Source organism: Hyperolius riggenbachi, chromosome 5 (genome assembly GCF_040937935.1).
Source record: "Hyperolius riggenbachi isolate aHypRig1 chromosome 5, aHypRig1.pri, whole genome shotgun sequence".
NCBI lineage: Eukaryota > Metazoa > Chordata > Amphibia > Anura > Hyperoliidae > Hyperolius > Hyperolius riggenbachi.
In genome coordinates this window covers 421,160,663-421,180,904 of record NC_090650.1, presented here as the reverse complement: position 1 = coordinate 421,180,904, position 20,242 = coordinate 421,160,663, and the positions used below count along the sequence as shown (strand labels likewise).

The following is a 20,242-nucleotide window of genomic DNA, read 5'->3' as shown; positions in this document are numbered from 1 at the left end:
TCTAATACTCGCTATATAATGATGATTACCTAGCTAAAGCAGTATGGATAAAATTTCATTATGGGAAACAAAGGGTGCACAATATATACAGTGACACTAAACTTTGACATGTTTCACCCTGAAGGGCTTTGTCAGGAAGTGCAATACAGCGTACCATGCAAACTAACAACAATTACTTACAACATCCCTTATTACATAGCACATTTTCCCAGCTGTATAACAGCCCCAGTCAGAGCTCCTCCCAGGGGAGGTGGGGGGCCAGAAAAGACCCCCCACAAACGTGTCTGGCAATCTATTTTATTGTTGGATGACACACACACACCAACAGTATTAAACCGAACACAGGATTTTATTTATTTGTATATCTAATTGAATAAAGTATACTTTATGACCTTTGTACATTTTTAGGGCCGCCCATAGGAATACATTTGACAGTAATAACTGAATCAAAAATGAAATGAAAAAAATAAAAAAAACAACTTTACTCATCTCCTTTAAAGTGCACCTGAACTCTTGCACAGGACAGAAGGAAAACATAAAGAAATGCACCCTGTATCAGAGGTTAGCTTTTCTAATTCCCCTTCATCTGTGACTAATCACAATATGCAATTTGATCTCTCAGCTGTGTCAGTTGAGGAATCTCCTCTGCCACGGCAAAGCTGCTAATTTGTGCTCTGCTCCCATGAAAGCAGGTAGTAGACACATTGAAGATTTATTGCAGGATTTGTATCCGCTGTAACAAATAAATGTTTTTTAATTTAAAGGTTACTAGGCTGGTGCTTATCTTTCAGAGCACAGAGTAAGTTCTGAGTTCAGGTTCGCTTTAAAGAGGAACTCCGACCAAAAATTGAACTTTATCCCAATCAGTAGCTGATACCCCATTTTACATGAGAAATGTATTCCTTTTCACAAACAGACCATCAGGGGGCGCAGTATGACTGATAGTGTGGTGAAACCCCTCCCACAAGAAACCCCTCCCACAAGAAAAGTTCGAACTTTTGTGGGAAATGGTTGTTTACAGCTGTTTCCAACTGCCAAAAACCATGCAGCAGCTACATCACCTGCCAACAGTAAAATGTTCACTGGAGTTCCTCTTTAGAAGTACAAAAGTGTTTGTATTCTGAACTGCAATCCATTTTAACTGACATTTTATTGCCGATATCCAGAAAATGAAATTGCTTTATCACTGAGGCAGAAATTTACTGTGGGGAGGCTTTATTGGCCGCAGTAACTATGCCATATACATGAAATACTGTTGTCACACTCCTTTACGATATTTCTGTTTTTACTGCAGTGCTAAGTACGTGTGCCTCCCAGATCGATACCGTTATTGGTGTGTTCATCCGCGCTATCAGTCATTCCTTGCATGGCATGCGGGGGAGACTTTAACAGGCTTTTAAAGGGAAGGTCCAAGCAAAATAAAAAAATGAGTTTCACTTATCTGGGGCTTCTACCAGCCCCATGCAGCCATCCTGTGCCCTCGTAGTCACTCACTGCTGCTCCAGTCCCCCACTGGCAGCATGCCGACCTCAGAGGTCGGCGGGCTGCATTGCGTACATTTTACGCATTCCCGCTAGGACAGGAACATTATTGCATACATTTTTACGCGCTAGTGGTTCAATGCGTAAATTTTTACGCATTGAACCAGTAACGCGTAAAAATGTATGCGATAATGTTCCTGCACTAGCGGGAATGCGTAAAAATGTACGCAATGCGGCCCGCCGACCTCCAAGGTCGGCATGCTGCCAGCAGGGGACTGGAGCAGCAGTGAGTGACTACAAGGGCACAGGATGGCTGCATGGGGCGGGTAGTAGCCCCAGGTAAGTGAAACTCATTTTTTTTATTTTGCTTGGACCTTCCCTTTAATTCGGTATTATATTGGGATCGATTGGGCCTATTTATAAGGAGATGACGAATCCCACTTGGCTCGGTGCTGCCGGGGTCACTAAGCGCGGGGTGGTTGGTGTTGGCCGTAGTTTCAGCCATTTGGCAATATTAAGACTTGATTTATTCATCTTGAGCTGGGCTGGGATTTCTTAACATGGACCTGAACTCTTGCAACGGACGCAAGGAAAACGAAGAGTAATGCGCCCTGTGTGTATTTAGAGAGAAGAGCCTATCCAATTCCACCCTCCTCTTCAAGTCATCACAGGTGTAATTTGATCTCTCAGCAGTGTCAGCTCAGGAATTCGGCAGACAGATGGGTCAGAAAACTGTTGCTTAAAGAGACACTGAAGCGGAAAAAAAATTATGATAGTATGATTTGTATGTGTAGTACAGCTAAGAAATAAAACATTAACATCAGATACATCAGTCTAATTGTTTTCAGTACAGGAAGAGTTAAGCTGGCCATACACTGGCCCGATTTGCCGCCGTTTCGACAGCAGATTCGATCACTGGGATCGAATCTGCTGCCAATCGTTTGCGCTACACGCCGAATTTCGATCCATTTCGTCTGATCCTGTCGATCGCTCCGTGCGGAAAATTACCGTTGATCGCCCGCGGGTAGGGAGCGCGTCGTTAGCGGCGTTCGATTGCCCGACGACCGACGCAATAGAGCGGCAATACATTACCTGCTCCGCCAGCGCGACTACCCCCAGTCACCGCTGCTCCGTGTCCGCGCTGGTCTCTGGCATGCTTCAGTTCCTCCTGCCCGGCAGGAAGTTTAAACAGTAGAGGGCGCTCTACTGTCTAAACTTCCTGCCTTGCAGGAAGAGGCAAAGCATGCCGGACCTGGAGACCAGAGCGCAGACAGAGCAGTGGTCACCCGGGAGTCGCGTCGGCGGAGCAGGTAATGTATGCGGGGGGGGGGGGGGAGCGGCAGCACCACCACCACAACAACAGATTGTGAACGGTTTCAGGCTGAAATCGGTTCACAATCTGTTTGCAGTAAAGGCAGCCATACGATCCCTCTCTGATCAGATTCGATCAGAGAGGGATCTATCTGTTGGTCGAATCTGATGGCAAATCGACCAGTGTATGGCTACCTTTAAGAAACTCTAGTTGTTATCTCTATGCAAAAAAGCAATTAAGCTCTGCGACTTTCAAAGTCGTGGAGAGGGCTGTTATCTGACTTTTATTATCTCAAGTGTTATTGAACTATTTACTTTCCCTCTGCCAGAGGAGAGGTCATTAGTTCACAGATTGCTCTGAAAGAATAATTTTGAATGCTGAGTGTTGTGTAATCTGCACATATTATAGAATGATGCAATGTTAGAAAAAACACTATATACCTGAAAATAAAAGTATGAGAATATTTTCTTTGCTGCTAATCTTCTAGTAATTATTCATAGTACACAACCAATTCATTATATCATATTTTTTTTCACTTCATTGTCTCTTTAAAGGGTTCATTTTTATTTATTTATTCTTTTTTTTTTTTTTGTTAAGCCCGTCTGCACTGAAAATTAATTGTAAATAAATTACTAATTGCAAATAAAACATTTTTTTCATATTTTTTTATTTTCAGTTTTGAATCTGATTTTTTTTTTTTTTACTGAATTCTAAATAGCAGCCATGATGTCTAAATAGCAGTCTGATGACAAATTTGCTTTGCTTAAATGCAAAGCAAACAGAAGTTATGACCTTTTGAGCTTCTCGGCACTAAGAGAATATTAGCTTTGTTTCCTCTGCCAGACAAAAGTATTTTGACTTCTATTTACTTTTCAGGACATGATGCTAAATTCCACTTTCTGTTTGACTTATTTGCATACCTAACAGACTAGGTTTTTTATGTTTTTAAGTAAGACTAGTTTTTAACCACTTTACCCCTGCCCGTACGGATTTCTCCGTCCCTTTTTCCATCCTTTAACCCCCAGGGACGGAGAAATCCGTACTTTGCGCACTCCCGCCGCTGCCCGCGCTCCCGCTCGTAAACACGCCGCCCGCAGCTAGTAAACACGCCGCCGCCCGCTCGCTCAGAGATCAACGAACGTGAAAATCCATTCCCGTTCGTTGATCTAAGCCCCGCAATGATCCGCTGCCGCTCGGCTGAGCAGTGCGATCATTGTGAGCAATAACAAACTCCCAGCCTCTTTCTACTTCCTGCAAGCGTCCGGAAGGACGCTTGCAGGTCGCATGAAACAAAAAGTTACTGTTGCCATCTTGTGGCCAAATAGTAAAACTACACCCTAAGCATTTTTTAGACACAAAGAAACTAGTTTTACACAAAAAATTAACTCCTTACCTCCCACACTCCCCAATTTTTTTTTTTTTTTTTGTAATTAAAAAAAAATAAAAAATTTACAATTTAAAAAAAATACAGAAATAGTTACCTTAGGGACTGAACTTTTTAAATATTTATGTCAAGAGGGTATAACACTGTTACTTTATAAACTATGGGCTTGTAATTAGGGATGGACGCAAAACTGAAAAAAATGCACCTTTATTTCCAATTAAAATATTGGCGGCAAACATTGTGATAGGGACATAATTTAAACGGTTTTATAACCGGGATAAATAGGCATATACATTTAATGGGTTTTAATTACAGTAGCATGCATTATTTAAAAACTATAAAGGCCGAAAACTGAAAAATAATAAATTTTTTACCACATTTTTTCCTATTTTCCCATTAAAACACATTTAGAATAAGATAATTCTTGGCATAATGTCCCACCTAAAGAAAGCCTAATTGGTGGCGAAAAAAACAAGATATAGTTCATTTCATTGCGATAAGTAATGATAAAATTATAGACGAATGAATGGAAGGAGCGCTGAAAGGTGAAAATTGCTCTGGTGGTCAGGGGGTAAAACCCCTCAGTTGGGAAGTGGTTAAGCAGTGCACTGTGTGCAGGAAAACAAACAGGTAGTTCAGACAATTTCTTAGTAGGACTAGTTCTATATGTAGTAGGTACATAGGTATGTTCATCTCATGAGGTCACTAACGTTCAGGTATCCTTAAAGTGTATCAGAACTGAGAGAATATAAACGTTTTATGCATACCTGTGACTTCCTCCAGCCCCATGCACTCAGATCGCTCCAACGCCGCCGTCCTCAGTCTTCTCCCTCTTCGGTACCGAGTCCCGTGACTTCAGCTAGTCCCGGCCAGTCTGCACAAGAGAAGTGCGCCCTCTACATATCTCTCCGGCGGCTGCTCTGGTTTCCTTTAACGCCTTGCCGACTGCTCCACGCCAATTGGCGTGAGCGCAGCGGTAGCCTATGGACCACTCCACGACAATTGGCGTGAAGTCCTGGGCGGGGTTTTACAGGAGATTGCGCTTAAATGACGGAGCTCTGCCCTCAGTCTCTTAGTGGCGATCGCCACTAGGAGAATGTTAGAGGGAGAAATTGTGGTCTATTTACAACGTACAGCGCTGCGATCTAAGACACGGCTGTCCCCTCTTGAGGCTCAGGAAGTGATCATCAGCCTATGAGAGCGGATTGCTGTGATTGGCTGGCGGGGGAGGGGGGGGGAATAATAAATACAAAAAATAGTATTATTGATTGTAAAAAATATATATACATATATATATATATATATATATATATATATATATATATATATATATTTATTTATTTATTAAAAAAAGCAAACATCCCAGGAGCGATCACAGCCCACCAACACAAAGCTCTGTTGGTGGGCAGAAAAGGGGGGAGGGAGGGTCACTTGTGTGTTGAGTTGTACAGCCCTGCAGCGAGCCCTTAAAGCTGCAGTAGACTATTTTGTAAAAAATAGCCTAAGGGTTAAAGCCCATGGTCCTTAAGTGGTTAAAGTATCAGATATTTAAAGTTGAGTTTTTATACTATTACCCTTTGGCCAGTTGTGAGTGGTTGTGTTTGTTGCAGCTGTTGCTGATTAGAGATGATTTTAAATGCTGTAACGATCGGTGTAACACAGAGAGGGTCTGATTACCGGTGAACTGCAGTATCACCGAGAATACAGAATATACCCGATTATTGGTGATCTGCAGTATCACCGATAATCAGATATATCTACTAACCTCTGGACACCTGATAGAACAAGTGAGTGTTTAGATGCAACAGTATACTTTAAGTACTTCTCCAGAAGTATGTTCCTTCCTCTTGCCTAGACTCTCCACTCTTTGCCATGCGTACAATCCGCCGCATCCAACGCGGACTCCACCGCTCTGCCCATGCGGCGGTTTCTTCGCGTTGTGCCGCCATGTTAGACGCTGAAACAGCCACCTCACTCTGAGCCCTTGCGGCGGCTTTTCCGCGTTTCCTCACAGTACCCCCCCCTGAGGAGTGGACTCCGGACAGCTCCTACTAGGCTTCTCAGGATGCAACGCGTGGAACTCCCTTCTTAATTTGTCAGCATGCATACGACATTCAGGTACCCATGATCTCTCCTCAACACCATACCTTTTCCAATGAACCAGATATTGTACTGAGTTCTGAACTATGCGAGAGTCTAAAATCTTCTCTACTTCGTACTCAGGTTGGTCATCTATCATCACAGGAGGAGGAGGAGTGGGACCTACATGAACTGCTGGCTTCAGCAGGGACACGTGAAAGGATCTTACGCCGCGCATACTGGCAGGGAGGTCAATGGCATAAGTGACATCGTTGATCTTTCTGGTTACTGGGAATGGACCCACATACCTGGGCCCCAACTTAGCCGAGGGCTGTTTAAAGGTCAAGTGACGTGTGGACACCCAGACTAAATCTCCTGGCAAAAACCTCCACTCTAAGGAACGTCTCTTGTCAGCTTGACCATTTTGACTTTGAAACGCCTTCTCCAAATTATTTTTCACAATCCACCATATATCTTTAAATTACCTTTGCCAGGCCTCCAGAGCTGGAAACGGAGTGGAGGCCACTGGCAATGGGGAGAATTTAGGCAACTTCCCGGTCACTACCTAGAATGGACAAAATCCAGAAGAGGAACTTTTCAAATTATTGTGCGCAAATTCTGTGAGGGGTAAAAACTTGACCCAATCATTTTGCGCTTCTGCAACGTAACACCTCAAAAACTGTTCCAATGATTGGTTGACTCTCTCCATCTGGCCATTGGTCTGTGGGTGGTAGCCCGACGAAAATGACAGTTCCATGCTCATTTGGTGACAGAATGCCCTCCAAAATCTAGAAACAAATTGGACTCCCCTATCTGACACGATGTTTTCCGGAATGCCATGCAATCGGAAAACGTGGATGATGAACAAATCGGCTAATTCCTGGGCCGAGAGGAGTCCTTTCAAAGGCACAAAATGGGCCATTTTACTAAAGAGGTCGACTACCACCCAAATGACCGACATGCCCTCAGACCTGGGGAGCTCACCCACAAAATCCATGGATAAGTGGGTCCATGGTTCACTCGGGGTGGGCACAACTGCAATCTTCCCACAGGTGCCAGTCGGGAGGGCTTACTCCTCGCACACACCGCACACTCCCTAACAAACTCTTTACAATCGGCTGTCAGAGACGGCCACCAAGCGCATCTGGCTACAAGGTCCTGTGTTCTGGAGGCCCCAGGGTGTCCTGCATTCCTGTGTGAATGGAACATCTGCAAAATCTGAAGGTGAAATGGCAGTGGAATAAACATAACCCCTTTGGGCTTCCCCTCCGGGATGTCCTGCTGAAAAGGACCTAAAGTCTCTGTCCAATCTTCCCAAGTCTCAGTTGTAGCGAATACCAGTTTCAGTGGGACAATGGTCTCTGGGAGGGAGGGCTGTGCTGTCTCTGGCTCAAAGCATCTAGACAGGGCATCTGCCTTAATGTTTTTGCTCCCTGGGGTGTACGTAATTATAAATCTGAATCTCGATAAAACAATGACCATCGAGCCTGCCGGGGGCTTAATCTCTTGGCTCCCTTGATATATTCTAAATTTTTGTGGTCAGTGTAAACTGTAATCATATGTTCTGCTCCTTCCAACCAATGATGCCATTCTTTAAAGGCCAATTTGATGGCCAGGAGCTCTCTGTTGCCTATATCGTAGTTTCTCTCTGCCAGAGAGAACCTACGAGAAAAATAGGCACATGGGTGCAATCTACCCTGCAACCCTGACCGCTGGGACAGCACAGCCCCTACCCCGACCTCTGAGGTGTCCACCTCAACAATAAAGGGATAGGAGGTGTCAACGTGTCTCAGGATGGGTGCAGAGCAAAACAAATCTTTCAGAGTGGAGAATGCATGCAGAGCCTCTGGAGACCAGTGGGTAGTATCTGCCCCTTTCTTAGTGAGACTGGTGAGGGGTGCAATGACAGTGGAGTACCCCTTTATGAACCTTCTATAGTAATTGGCAAAGCCTAAAAAATCTCTGAAGAGATTTTAACCCCACTGGTTGAGGCCATTCCAACAAAGCAGAGACCTTGGCAGGATCCATAGACAGGCCCGAGGTGGAAATTATGTACCCTAAAAAGGTGACAGATGTTACCTCGAAGATGCATTTCTCCAATTTAGCGTAAAGCATGTTTTGTCTTAGTTTATCCAATACAAACTTGACATGTGTCCTGTGCTCAGAGAGGTTGTTGGAAAAAATAAGTATATCATCTAGGTAAACCAACACGAACCTGCCCAATACCTCCCTGAATACCTCATTAATCAGTTCCTGAAAGACGGCCGGGGCGTTACATAGCCCGAAGGGCATCACCAGGTACTCATAATGCCCGTCGGGCGTGTTAAAGGCCGTCTTCCATTTATCGCCCTTTCTGATCCGCACCAGGTTATATGTACCCCGTAAATCCAATTTTGAAAAGATCTTAGCGTCGGTTATCTGTGTAAACAAGTCATCTATCAAGGGCAACGGGTAACGATTCTTTACTGTGATTTTATTCAGGCCCTGGTAATCAATGCAAGGCCGCAGGCCTCCATCTTTTTTTTTAACAAAAAAGAAACCTGCGCCAGCAGGTGACCGGGAAGGGCGAATGAACCCCTTGGCTAAATTTTCACGAATGTATACCTGCATGGCTACTTTCTCTGGACCAGACAAATTGTAAAGATGGCCCCTAGGGGGCATACAACCTGATCGGAGATCAATGGGGCAATCAAAGGGGCGATGAGGAGGTAACTTGTCTGCAGCCTTGGGACAGAACACATCAGAATACTCGGAATATTGTACTGGTACCCCCTCCAACTGGATCCTGGTCTCGCCCAGTGTCACTCTCCCTAAACACTGCTGAAAACAGTGGGTTGACCAGCTAGTTACAAAAACCTAGAAGGTGGCGCTTCTTACAACTAGCAAATAAAACATTAATAGTCCAATGGGATAATTCCACTTCTGCCAAGGAATCTTGTAATTCACAACCTTTAATCTTGCTATCACCTTCACCAGCACCCAGGTGAACAGACACTCACCAGACAAAAATACCTTCAATTAGGTCTATCTGCGCCTTGGGACACTTCGGGCCGTCCCCCACCGCACCGAACTGATGTTGCTGCCACTGATGTACCAGACACTCCTTATCCTTGCAGTATGGTTTCCAAACTCCCATATGGTTTTTCCTCAAAGAAAATGCCTCACATAGCATAAAACCAACGACATTTATTTGTAAAAGCATGAAAATACACTCACAGTGTTGTTTCTTTTGGATCAGCACAGAGTAATTTCTATACGGGCTCTCCCCCGTTTCGTTGGGCCCCGGCTGGCACCTGTAGTCCCTCTACTGTGATTGGAATGGGGTGCACCTCCACTTCCCACACAGTTCCGGACGCCGCTCGGGGATTCCACGTGTGTAGCTCTGCTTGTTTCCGTGTCTCACCCCGCCTTACATGTTTCGTCATAAATGACTCATCAGAAGCTGGGGGACACGGTTTCGCACAGAGCTATATACATACCCAATGTTCCCACCCCCCTAATTGTCTAATTGTCCATCCCCTCCTCGGCCGTGTCGCTCGCCGTGACGTACTGCACTGGCAAAGTTTTGCCAGTACTGTGGCGCTTCCTGCGTGCTTAGAGCATGCGCCGGTCTCACTCCACCTTCCTCAGCGGCCGAAGTGATGCCGCATCTGCGCATTTACATGCCTTCCATCTACCCCCTATGCCTCACGCATGCGCCGGTGGTCCGCTCACCTCAGCGCCGTTTTTGAAGTCGCTTCTGCGCACTTTCGTGCGTTCCACCTGCCCCTAGCTTGCAGCCAACGCTACGGTGGCCGAATATCTCCACCCAGGCTAGATAACTATCCCTCCTGCGTGTTACCCACGTAGCGGGCTATGGGTGGAATTGCGCTGTGGGGCCAAAGTGGGGATGCACCTCAAAGAAGTTACTAATAAAATGCAAAGGTTTGATAAATTTAATATTTAATAAAGAGCACTTTCCTAATTATACATATTTAAAGCAGGGCCCAATGTCAACTCGGGAAACTCCGTTTACAGAGGTGATGTAACATCTATAACCATATAGTCAAATCCCTCCTACATCCACCCATATCAGCACAAGTACAGAGTATAATAATTCTACAATCACAGCTGCCCATCTGACCCTATAGGGTAGCATCTTACTGTTCCCCTAAAAAGCATATTATATCAACATCAATATTCAAACCTCCTGGTGCCAGTGTACCAAGGTTGAATATCCACTTCGTTTCTTCCTGTGATAGGGCTCGCAGTTTGTTACACCCCCTCCAGTTTGGGGTCAGTTTGAATATACCACAAAAAGACAACAATTTAGTGTCACATGAGTGGGTTTCCCCAAAATGTGCCGAGAGGCTATGATTTAGAAAGCCCTTTTTCACATTGCGTTTGTGTTCCCCCATCCGCTCCTTTAAGGTGCGTGTAGTACGGCCCACATATTGCCATCCGCAGGGGCACCAGGCTAAATAGACCACATAGCGGTCATTACATGTAATGAAATGCCTAATCCTAAATGTTTTTCCATTGGCAAAAGACACAAAGCTGTTTATTTTCTTAGGGGTACATTCTTTACAAGCCACACATGTTCTGCATGGAGTGAACCCTGGTTTTTGCCACTCTCGGGGGACAAGGCTATTTTTAGGTGGCTCCACACAACTTGGGACTATCATATTTCTAAGGTTTTCTGCCCTTCTGTATATAAACCTGGGTTTTTCAGGAATGATACTTCTTAATGTTGGATCTGTTTTCAATACTCCCCAGTGCCTATATATAATATTCTGGAGAGTCCTATACTGATCATTATATTCCGTAACAAATGCACATTCATATGTTTTATCATTACCTCCCCTATTCTTATACTGATGGACTAGGTCTGCTCTGTTCCTATCTCTAACCCCGGCTATCTCCCTCTCTAGTTCTTCCTCCTCATATCCCTTTTCCAAAAATCTTTTCTTGAGTACTAGAGCCTGGGAGTCGTAGTCCCTTACGTCCGTACAGTTTCTGCGTATACGCAGGAACTGCCCCTTAGGGATGTTCTTTTTCCATAGGGGATGGTGGCAGCTGCTGGTAGGAATGTACCCATTCCTATCTGTGGGCTTGAAATAAGTGATAGTGTACAGCTTATTGTTTTTAACAATAAGTTCCAAATCCAAAAATTGGATTTTTTCTGTACTACTAGTGGCCGTCAGTGAGATACCCAGGTTGTTGTCATTTAGTGAATCCAAAAAACTTTTTAAAGGGCTCTCCCCTCCCCTCCAAACAAAAAACAAATCATCAATAAATCTGTACCAGATTTTTATATCTGGATTCTGTACCACTCCCTCTTCCCACTTTCCCATAAACAGGTTAGCCACACTAGGTGCATGACTAGCCCCCATGGCGCAGCCTTTGTGCGGAGTGTAAAAATCCCCATTATGCCAAAAATAATTCGATTTGAGAGCAAAGCCCAAAAGCTTAATAAGATAGCATATTTGCTCATCCTTAAAGCTTCCATCTTTCCTCATGTAATATTCCACTGCCTCCTTTCCTCTCTCATGTCCTATATTCGTATACAGCGAGGCTACATCAGCCGTCACCAAGATGTCCCCCTCTTGACATCTTGGTGACGGCTGATGTAGCCTCGCTGTATACGAATATAGGACATGAGAGAGGAAAGGAGGCAGTGGAATATTACATGAGGAAAGATGGAAGCTTTAAGGATGAGCAAATATGCTATCTTATTAAGCTTTTGGGCTTTGCTCTCAAATCGAATTATTTTTGGCATAATGGGGATTTTTACACTCAGCACAAAGGCTGCGCCATGGGGGCTAGTCATGCACCTAGTGTGGCTAACCTGTTTATGGGAAAGTGGGAAGAGGGAGTGGTACAGAATCCAGATATAAAAATCTGGTACAGATTTATTGATGATTTGTTTGGAGGGGAGGGGAGAGCCCTTTAAAAAGTTTTTTGGATTCACTAAATGACAACAACCTGGGTATCTCACTGACGGCCACTAGTAGTACAGAAAAAATCCAATTTTTGGATTTGGAACTTATTGTTAAAAACAATAAGCTGTACACTATCACTTATTTCAAGCCCACAGATAGGAATGGGTACATTCCTACCAGCAGCTGCCACCATCCCCTATGGAAAAAGAACATCCCTAAGGGGCAGTTCCTGCGTATACGCAGAAACTGTACGGACGTAAGGGACTACGATTCCCAGGCTCTAGTACTCAAGAAAAGATTTTTGGAAAAGGGATATGAGGAGGAAGAACTAGAGAGGGAGATAGCCGGGGTTAGAGATAGGAACAGAGCAGACCTAGTCCATCAGTATAAGAATAGGGGAGGTAATGATAAAACATATGAATGTGCATTTGTTACGGAATATAATGATCAGTATAGGACTCTCCAGAATATTATATATAGGCACTGGGGAGTATTGAAAACAGATCCAACATTAAGAAGTATCATTCCTGAAAAACCCAGGTTTATATACAGAAGGGCAGAAAATCTTAGAAATATGATAGTCCCAAGTTGTGTGGAGCCACCTAAAAATAGCCTTGTCCCCCGAGAGTGGCAAAAACCAGGGTTCACTCCATGCAGAACATGTGTGGCTTGTAAAGAATGTACCCCTAAGAAAACAAACAGCTTTGTGTCTTTTGCCAATGGAAAAACATTTAGGATTAGGCATTTCATTACATGTAATGACCGCTATGTGGTCTATTTAGCCTGGTGCCCCTGCGGATGGCAATATGTGGGCCGTACTACACGCACCTTAAAGGAGCGGATGGGGGAACACAAACGCAATGTGAAAAAGGGCTTTCTAAATCATAGCCTCTCGGCACATTTTGGGGAAACCCACTCATGTGACACTAAATTGTTGTCTTTTTGTGGTATATTCAAACTGACCCCAAACTGGAGGGGGTGTAACAAACTGCGAGCCCTATCACAGGAGGAAACGAAGTGGATATTCAACCTTGGTACACTGGCACCAGGAGGTTTGAATATTGATGTTGATATAATATGCTTTTTAGGGGAACAGTAAGATGCTACCCTATAGGGTCAGATGGGCAGCTGTGATTGTAGAATTATTATACTCTGTACTTGTGCTGATATGGGTGGATGTAGGAGGGATTTGACTATATGGTTATAGATGTTACATCACCTCTGTAAACGGAGTTTCCCGAGTTGACATTGGGCCCTGCTTTAAATATGTATAATTAGGAAAGTGCTCTTTATTAAATATTAAATTTATCAAACCTTTGCATTTTATTAGTAACTTCTTTGAGGTGCATCCCCACTTTGGCCCCACAGCGCAATTCCACCCATAGCCCGCTACGTGGGTAACACGCAGGAGGGATAGTTATCTAGCCTGGGTGGAGATATTCGGCCACCGTAGCGTTGGCTGCAAGCTAGGGGCAGGTGGAACGCACGAAAGTGCGCAGAAGCGACTTCAAAAACGGCGCTGAGGTGAGCGGACCACCGGCGCATGCGTGAGGCATAGGGGGTAGATGGAAGGCATGTAAATGCGCAGATGCGGCATCACTTCGGCCGCTGAGGAAGGTGGAGTGAGACCGGCGCATGCTCTAAGCACGCAGGAAGCGCCACAGTACTGGCAAAACTTTGCCAGTGCAGTACGTCACGGCGAGCGACACGGCCGAGGAGGGGATGGACAATTAGGGGGGTGGGAACATTGGGTATGTATATAGCTCTGTGCGAAACCGTGTCCCCCAGCTTCTGATGAGTCATTTATGACGAAACATGTAAGGCGGGGTGAGACACGGAAACAAGCAGAGCTACACACGTGGAATCCCCGAGCGGCGTCCGGAACTGTGTGGGAAGTGGAGGTGCACCCCATTCCAATCACAGTAGAGGGACTACAGGTGCCAGCCGGGGCCCAACGAAACGGGGGAGAGCCCGTATAGAAATTACTCTGTGCTGATCCAAAAGAAACAACACTGTGAGTGTATTTTTATGCTTTTACAAATAAATGTCGTTGGTTTTATGCTATGTGAGGCATTTTCTTTGAGGAAAAACCATATGGGAGTTTGGAAACCATACTGCAAGGATAAGGAGTGTCTGGTACATCAGTGGCAGCAACATCAGTTCGGTGCGGTGGGGGACGGCCCGAAGTGTCCCAAGGCGCAGATAGACCTAATTGAAGGTCTTTTTGTCTGGTGAGTGTCTGTTCACCTGGGTGCTGGTGAAGGTGATAGCAAGATTAAAGGTTGTGAATTACAAGATTCCTTGGCAGAAGTGGAATTATCCCATTGGACTATTAATGTTTTATTTGCTAGTTGTAAGAAGCGCCACCTTCTAGGTTTTTGTGACTGTGAACTGGATTAGAAGGGGCAGCTCCGACCTCAAAGTGGATTGTGGGAAACCACAGGCAGATTTTGGGGTGTAGCGCTGAGCTCCTTGGTTATATATTTGTGTGACCAGCTAGTTAGCTGACCGGTAGCCCAATTAATCTGTGGAGAGTGTAAGTGCAGCCATGGCATGCCAAGGATGACTGTGGAGGTGGTCATGTGTAACACAAAAAACTGTAGTCTCTCTTTATGTAACACCCCTATAGTGACTTCCACCTCTGGTGTCTGGGACAGCGGATGATTACTTTGCAGGGGGGAATCATCTACTGCCGTAACCTGAATGGGTGGTTTTACTGGGGTGAACGGAATACCCAATTTCTTTGCAAATTCAAAATCCATAAAATTAGCTGCAGGGCCTGAATCAACAAAAGCCTCAGTAACCTCAGTTTTATCTTCCCATGTGACTGTACAGGGAAGAAGTAACCGTTTATCGTCTAGGGGTAAAAGCTGCGTGCCTAGGGTGCTACCCCCTACAACTCCTAGGCGATAGCGTTTCCTGGCTTGTTAGGACAATTACGTACTCTATGACCCCCCTCTGCGCAGTAAAGACACAGCCGCTCAGACATCCTGCGTCTTCGCTCCACTTGGGATAGTTTTGACCGACCAATTTGCATTGGTTCGGGTGGAGGCGAGACAGGAGGAGGTGGAGTTACTGGAGATGCAGCGTAGGACACCATTCTTACATGACTACTACCCCGGGTCTGTTTTTGATAGCGCAGTCTGTGATCGACTCGAATGGCCGATGAAATGGCCTCATCAACTGTCTTAGGTTCAGGCAGACTTAACATGAGATCTGAAACCTCATCCGACAACCCTGATAAGAAGCAATCTAATAGGGCATAGGTGTCCCACCTGGCTGAAACTGACCATCTCCTAAATTCGGCTGCGTAATCTTCGACCGGACCCTTGCCTTGACGCAAGAGCTTGAGCTTCCGCTCAGAGGTCGCGGCAAGGTCTGGGTCGTCGTAAATTACTGCCATGGCTTTAAAAAATTCATCCACTGAAGAGAGGGCCAAATCCCCGGTGGGCAAACTGTACGCCCACGTCTGAGAATCGCCTGATAACAAAGTCTTAATGAATGTGACCCTTTGGGCCACAGTTCCTGAAGATCGGGGTTTCAACTCAAAGTAAGATAACACTCTACTTCTAAAATTTCGGAAGTCTGATCTGTGACCAGAAAATTTCTCAGGTACAGGCAAACACATGTCAGAGCTAGGAGGGGATCGCACCTCATCCACTGCTGTCTGGAGGGTTTGTAAAGAACCAGACAAGGCTTCAATCATAGTCTTGTGACTACCCAGCACTTGATTGATGTTGTCCACTGAAGTGGCAAGTGCGCCCAGACGATCAGTGTGTGTGTCCATTGGTGTTTTTGGTCTGCCGTTCTGTAACGATCGGTGTAACACAGAGAGGGTCTGATTACCGGTGAACTGCAGTATCACCAAGAATACAGAATATACCCGATTATTGGTATTCTGCAGTATCACCGATAATCAGATATATCTACTAACCTCTGGACACCTGATAGAACAAGTGAGTGTTTAGATGCAACAGTATACTTTGAGTACTTTTCCAGAAGTATGTTCCTTCCTCTGGCCTAGACTCTCCAGGGGGGAGGAGCTAGGCTGAGGGGAGGAAGAACAGAGCGAGAGTGACACCCGTGGGAGAGGGTGTCACTAACAGGTCTGGGAACTGCCTCTAACAGTAAGGCCAGTTCTCGGGGTCGGCAAGCCAGATCGTTAACACACAGACAGATAAGGTACAGATTCAGGAGGCAGATATGGAATCCAATAAACAGACAGGGTTTGGCAACGGAGTATCAGAATAGCACAGTACAGAATCAGGAGGCCAATACAGAGTCCAGGAACGAGCAGAGATTGGCAACAGGGTAACAGAAATAGCGAGGTACAGAATCAGAGTTCAGAGGAATGGTCAGACAGGCAGAAGGTCATAACAAATAATACAGTTCAATATTCCTAATGCTAAGGTGTGAGGTCCTTGATCGTCACCACCTTTGGAAACTATGCTAGAACACAGATACAGACAAGGCCTGAGTGCTACCACGTAGTGATCGCAACGGCAGACAACCAGAGAATGACCAGCACCCAGTATATATAGCAAAGCGCTCTCCAGCGCCTCCCCTAAGTGCTGGACCAATGGCAGGTGGTGAAAATGTCAGCTGACCCTCCTGGTCAGCTGACCCTTTTCTGGCTGTCATATAAGCTCTGCCTCTCAGCGCGCGCGCGCGTCCTTCTGAACCTGTGTGGACTAGCAGTCCCAGCCACACCAGACATGTCTTGCAATGTGACCACTGATTCAGGCGTGGGGACCGCCGCCCCGCTCTCTAAGCGAGCGGCGGTTTCCCCGCGTCCAGCCGCAATGCCATCTGCTTTGCCATGCGTACAATCCGCCGCATCCAACGCGGACTCCACCGCTCTGCCCATGCGGCATGCGGCGGTTTCTTCGCGTTGTGCCGCCATGTTAGACGCGGAAACAGCCGCCTCACTCTGAGCCCTTGTGGCGGCTTTCCCGCGTTTCCTCACAAATGCTGATTTCCGTTTCTGTGAGGTTCCGATTTTCAACAATGCTGACTACCGGGATTCTGCAGATTTCCGATTTCCGTGGAGGCTGTTTTTCTTTTGTCATTTTTTGCATTCTCTATTTGGCCAGATACCTCTGAGTTGACTCGGATGTATTGGACCAATCCGGGAAATGCATCATTTTACAGCAGTAAGCAGAATAGCACAGAAATGTAATTCCAATTACAAGACTCAGAAATACTCGGTATACTCGCCTCTTGTGATTGGTCTAAAAGCACCGCAGCAACCCAATTTTCGTAGAAAAATTCTGTATCCTCAGATTGGTCCAATGCTGCCGAGTCCTGTGCTAAGATTACCAAGTCGCAGTACATCAGATTTCTGCAGAAATCTAATCGAAAATGCCAATTTCTGTATAGAAATGTGGAAATTTCAGTTGCGCAGAAACGTATTTGATTTTTTGTTTTTACGCTGCAATGCAAGGTTTACGTTAAAGCAAACCTCAAATGAAAATTAAAAGTCAAAATAAACATCCACCTGTCATACTTACCTCCCTTGTAGTCTACTCATCAATCTCTTTCTCCTCCCCCGCGTCCTGTTAGTCCACTGTGATCGATGGAATTCTCTATCCTCCATTGTAAAAATGGCTATGACCCTGTAACCGCTTCCGGGTCTGCACACTGTTAAACTGTAATATCGCCCACTCAAGCCATAGGAAAACATGGAAAATTACCTTGCACATCAGTTGTCCTTTCAGTTATAACTGAAAGCAACTAATATATATCTGACAGCAACTGATATATTTCCGATATACAAAAATCTTGGGATGGTGAACTTCTGAGAGGAAGTGACGGCGAGGTTAATATATAATATTTATTGGCAGGTACATAATGTGTTTATTTTAAATAATTTTATTCAGTTCAGGTTCCCTTTAAATGGGAACTGTAGAGAGAAAATAAACACATTGTTTCACTTACCCGGGGCTTCCCCAAGCCCCCAGCAGCCATCCTGTCTCGCTTCTCCACGAGCCTCCGTTCTCCCGCCGCCAGCTACTTTTGGTTTCGCCACCAGGCCACTGCGCCTGCGTGGCTCTGGCCACGCGTATCCTTTCCAGGGACGGATCTGGGGGGGGGGGGGGGCGAGCCGGTATCTTGCCCCAGGCGCAGTTTGTTGAATTCTTAAAAAGGCGGCAAAATGAATGGCAGTTTAGGCGCCAAAACCTGACCTTTAGGCGCCAAAACCTGACCTTGCCCCAGGCGCAACTTGGTCTTGCTCCGTCCCTGATCCTTTCTTTGCGTTCCCCGCTATTGCAGAGGGGAATGAGAAGAAAGGATAAGCTTGGCAGGGCTGCGCTGGCATCGACTTACAAGTCGAGGTACGGGGCGGAGCGGCGGCAGGAGAACGAAGGCTCGGGCAGGACCAGCGGGGGACAGGACAGCTGCTGGGGGCTTGGGAAAGCCCCAGGTAAGTGAAACAATGTGTTTATTTTCTCTGTACAGTTCTGCCTTAAAGGGAACCTGAAGCGAGTAAAATTATTTAAAATAAACATATTACGTAGCTGCAAATGAAGATTACATACTAACCTCATCGTCAGTTCCTCTCAGAAGATCACCATTTTCTTCATACTGTGATCCCTTCCAGTTATGACAATATTTTGTCAGAACTGAAATATACCAGTTGCTGTCAGCTATAGATCAGCAGCTGTCAGTTATATATCAGCAGCTGTCAGTTACAACTGAATGTGCAAGGTAATGTCCATGTTTCCCTATGGCTCAAGTGGGCGATATTACAATTTAACAGTGTGCTGACCAGGAAGCTGTTATGGGGTAGTGGCCATTTTTAAAATGGAGAATGGAGAATTCCATTGATCACAGCGGACAAATGGGACGCAGGAGATGAAAAAGAGATTAAGGAGTAGACTACACAGGAGGTACTGTAAGTATGGTTATTTTGACTGAATTTTCAGTTCAGGTTCTCTTTAAGTTATGAAATTATATTGCTGATATGTGTCATAGCAATTTATTGCGGGAAGAAAAATATCTTGTTACGTTTGTCCGCTCATTCAAACTACCCAGTAATGGCCTGTGCAATATGTTGGTGCTATATAAGATAAATCAATGTCTCACTTGATCTCTCCCTTACTAAAAAAAAAAAATGTTGTCATCACTTACGTAACTTACACAAACTAAATATAGATATGTCTTGGTTTCGCCTCAACTCACAGCAATCTTTTCTCTCGTCTTACAGCTTTGGTGTGACTTCGACAAATCAGTTACCCCGAAAAACCAGACCTTCAACTCCTCAGCATCCATTACCGACATCTGCTTCTATCCTGAGGTAATTATGATCTTGTCAGTCTCACCACTAATGGTCACTTGTTATCGCAAGCGTAGACACACAATACATCTTGCGTCAGCCAATAAATACATTTTTTTCGGGTTCGTTACAGACAGGTGACAAAAAGCTCTTTCGGTAATTGGTACAGATATGGTTAAGAGCAATTTTTTATTCTTTTTCTGTCTCTTTTTCCTTTTTATCTTATTATTTTTTGCGTTGGACGGGATGGCTGACAAATCCCGCTCGCCGTTCTGTCACGTTGTGGCCCTTTGTGCCTGGGTAATTTTCCGCCGAGATGAATGTGGAGGTGTCGCGGTGCGTGGAGTGAGACTCCAGAAATATTCTGTCTTCACAATAAGAGACGATGCGCGGGGAGAATTATCCGAACGCACGGCGCGGCAACGCAGTGTTTGAACTAATAACGTGTTATTGTGGCAGGATGCAGCGGGGCATGAGACGGAATGAGCAGCTAGCCGGAAAATAAGCTTGTTTAAACCCACTTGAAAGGAGGAATCAGCAGCCCAGCTAAAGTGCGCTTTCGAGACCATTCGCAACAGCGTTTTCGCCAGTTTCCTTATAGGAGAGGCCATTATTATTTATGCCATTATTTGGTAATTGCAGCGCGTTATTACAAAAGGCCAAGCGTGCTACACGCAAATAAATGTATGTGAATATATACGTCCATCTGCAGGCAAAGATGTGAATATTGAAAGCAACTTCGCTGCAAAGTCCCTCGAAGTCTATCTTTATTATTTATAAAGTGCTAAT

General features: G+C 45.2%; 1 protein-coding gene across 4 annotated transcripts in view; it reads left to right on the top strand.

Annotated features, from left to right (window-relative positions):
* The window catches only part of ADCY8 (adenylate cyclase 8), a 383,431-nt gene that overhangs the window by 315,250 nt on the left and 47,939 nt on the right, over positions 1 to 20,242 (top strand). For all 4 annotated transcript variants that reach the window (XM_068238028.1, XM_068238027.1, XM_068238031.1 and 1 more), the window contains one exon: positions 19,385 to 19,474. In XM_068238028.1, coding sequence (XP_068094129.1) covers positions 19,385 to 19,474 — 90 coding nt within the window. The remainder of the gene's footprint in view (positions 1 to 19,384; positions 19,475 to 20,242) is intronic.